This window comes from Microcebus murinus, chromosome 21, assembly GCF_040939455.1.
Source record: "Microcebus murinus isolate Inina chromosome 21, M.murinus_Inina_mat1.0, whole genome shotgun sequence".
Lineage (NCBI taxonomy): Eukaryota > Metazoa > Chordata > Mammalia > Primates > Cheirogaleidae > Microcebus > Microcebus murinus.
This window is the reverse complement of record NC_134124.1, coordinates 7,563,774-7,566,789: the sequence shown is the minus strand read 5'-3', so window position 1 is coordinate 7,566,789 and position 3,016 is coordinate 7,563,774. Positions and strand designations below refer to the sequence as shown.

The window sequence follows — 3,016 nt, the reverse complement described above, 5'->3', positions numbered from 1 at the left end:
TCCCCAAGTGTAAAATGGGGATTACAGCGGCCCCTCCTCCCAAGACTATTGTGAGGAGTGAATGGTATAATATCTGCAGGTCCACAGATAAGCCCAGTGCCCAGCACACAGCTGACCCACAAGATGGAACAGCTATTAACACTATAGCTTCCTCTCACCAGCCCCAGGGTAGGCAAGCCTGTCCTCTGCACACTGCAATTCCCCCTCTGTTCCTCTCCATATTCTATTATTTCCCAGCCTCCCTGACTATGCTGGGGTCTCTTTGAGGCCAGGACCCAGGGTTCACTTGTCTTTAGGAGTTCTCCAGAGTAAAGCACCAGAAGTCCTTCCATAAATGTCTGTCTGAGTTGGGCATGGTGGCTCACGCCTGTAATTCTAGCACTTTGGGAGGTCAGGGTGGGAGGATCACTTGAGGCCAGGAGTTCGAGACCAGCCTGAGCAACAGCGAGACCCTGTCTCTACAAAAATACACAAATTAGCCCAGTGTAGGGGAGCGCACCTGTAGTCCCAGCTACTCTGGAGGCTGAGGCAAGAGGAGTTTGAGGTTGAGCCTAGGAGTTTGAGGTTGCAGTGAGCTGAGATGATACCACTGCACTCTACCCAGGGCAACAGAGCATGACCCTGTCTCAAAAAAAAAAAAAAAGAAAAGAAAAGAAAAGACACCATAAATGCCTATCTGCATGTTCTTGACTGCACACGAGTGAGGTTCAAAGGTGCCAGGGAAATGGGGTACCTTTCCAGAGAGCCACCAGGAGGCCCAGCTTTGTCGTTCTGGTCCTTCCTGCCCCCACTACTGACTAGCCCCATGCCCCTCCCTCTGTGAGGAGTGGTCCCCACCCCACTCCTTCCTTCCCCAAACAAGTTCCATGGAGCTCCTTTTCCTTTCCTGTTTTCCAACAGCTGGAAAGTTCTGGATGTGAGAAATGTTTTGCGGTAAATTCTAGGCTTGTACCAACAGGCTTGTGTGCACACAAAGCGGGAAGTAGTGAGAGGCCCCCAGACTACCCCCATCGCATCCGGGAAGGCAAGACAGACTCAGCAGGGACTGTTAAAGGCAATCTTTGAGCTGTAACTTGTACTTGGGGCTTACAAGGGCTTTGGAGGTTGACAATAAGGCCTGGACCCTGATAGCCAAAGGGCTGCCCCCAGTAGGTGAAAGGTAACACATACTCCTTCCTTCCTTTCCTGAGTTCTAATGAGTCCCAGAGAAGGCAGCCCCTGGGTTCCTGGCCTTGACTCTCCCTGGCTGGCCTGCAGAGGACCTGGGGCCATGAAGACAAGGCCTATCCGCAGGGCCTCTGATGTTCCTGCTTGTGGGTGGGGTAGGCGGGGAATCGCCCAAGCTGGATCCACTTTACACCAAAAGGGAAGGAGATTAGTTAGAGGTGCAAGGAGGGAGCAGGGAGTTGGAGAAGGAGGTTCAGGGGTCTGGTGGCTCCTGAAGAACAGGCAGTGACTGTAAGCATGGCCTTGTGCACTGGGAAAGCCCACAGCAGCACGTTTCTGGGCAAGGCCGTCAAGCTGCTTCTATTTCTCCTTCCACAGTGGGGCTTTCTCTGCAACTATCCTGAGGGCAACACCAGCTGAGTCCAGCACACCCTGCAAAGTGCTGATGCCCAGGCTGCGATTTGCTTTTGCTCTAATTCTTTGTCCAGTTTCTTATTCTGAGCTGTGTCAGGCTCACTTTCCAAATTCTCCTTCTTACAGGTAAGTGACTTCACTGATCCTGGGCCTGGGCCCATCTGACGCAGGGCAGGAGCCAGAGACAAGAGGTCCCTGGTGGTCTTCATGCCTGTCTTGGGGGCCCAGCCCCTGCCAGTGGATGAGGCAGATGCTGCCCTCTGACTCTGGGGCCGCTGGCTCCGTGGGGAGAGCAGCATGGCCCTGGGGCAGCCTTGGTCCAAAGTGACTGCCACCACCATGCAGACTGCCAGCAGGACAAAGACAGCCATAGAGGAGAGTGAGCAGGGAAAGTCCATCCCCTCGAGGGGGTTCCCAGGCCCCACCCAACAGCTCCGGAAGCTGCCTCTGGGACTCCTGCCCCAACAGCCGTTCACAGCTGGGGAAGGCCAGGCGTGGGGCCAGCCTGGGAGGGGAGTGGCAGAGACAGAAAGTGACATGGATGCATACACACAGAAGAAGACCAAATAGAGAGAGACGGACACCCAAAGGAAACTGAGGGAGAGACAGAGAGAGACACAGAGACACAGTAAAGACATGGAGAGAGAGGGGGACAGGGAGAGGCAGAGAAACACAGAGGTAGACCACATCCAGCAACTGAGAGAATAAAGGAAAAAGACAAGGGGGATACAGAAAGAAAGATCGAAAGAGGAAAAAAGAAAGAAAAAGAGACAGATAAAGACAGACAGAAATATAGAGACAGAGATAGGGAGACTCAGCCATTCAGAAACGCACAGTGGGAGAGGCTTCCTTACAGTCTGGCCGATAGTTTGGCCTCTCAAGCTCCCTCCCACTGTCTCCCCTTCCCAGGTCTCTAGCAAAATTCTTATAAAGATACTGTGTCCTGGGTCAGGAATCTTAGCAAGTGATCGGCTGCTGCCCCACGTCCTAGGCACCGGGCAGTGGGCAGTTGCTTCTTAAAGTCCCAAAGAAAGGCTCTTTCCGTGCTTAGCGCAGCCATGGCCCACGGTCCCAAGAAGCATCTGAAGCGTGTAGCAGCTCCAAAGCATTGAATGCTGGATAAGCTGACTGGTGTGTTTGCTCCTCGTCCATCCACCGGTCCCCACAAGCTGAGAGAGTGTCTCCCACTCATCATTTTCCTAAGAAACAGGCTTAAGTATGCCCTGACAGGAGATGAAGTGAAGAAGATCTGCATGCAGCGCTTCATTAAAATCGATGGCAAGGTCCGAACTGATATAACCTACTCTGCTGGATTTATGGATGTCATCAGCATTGACAAGACTGGAGAGAATTTCCATCTGATTTATGACACCAAGGGTCGCTTTGCTGTTCATCGTATCACACCTGAGGAGGCCAAGTACAAGTTGTGCAAAGT

At 52.8% G+C, this 3,016-nt stretch overlaps 1 protein-coding gene across 1 annotated transcript; it reads right to left on the bottom strand.

The window, feature by feature from the left end:
• Positions 1-1,571: 1,571 nt before the first annotated feature.
• Positions 1,572-2,733, bottom strand: SMIM33 (small integral membrane protein 33). Its single transcript, XM_075996364.1, is given in 5 exon segments — positions 1,572-1,910; positions 1,913-1,952; positions 1,954-2,045; positions 2,048-2,086; positions 2,649-2,733. Coding segments are annotated over 5 exon segments (465 nt in total). The 3' UTR covers positions 1,572-1,701.
• Between the last annotated feature and the right edge of the window lie 283 nt (positions 2,734-3,016).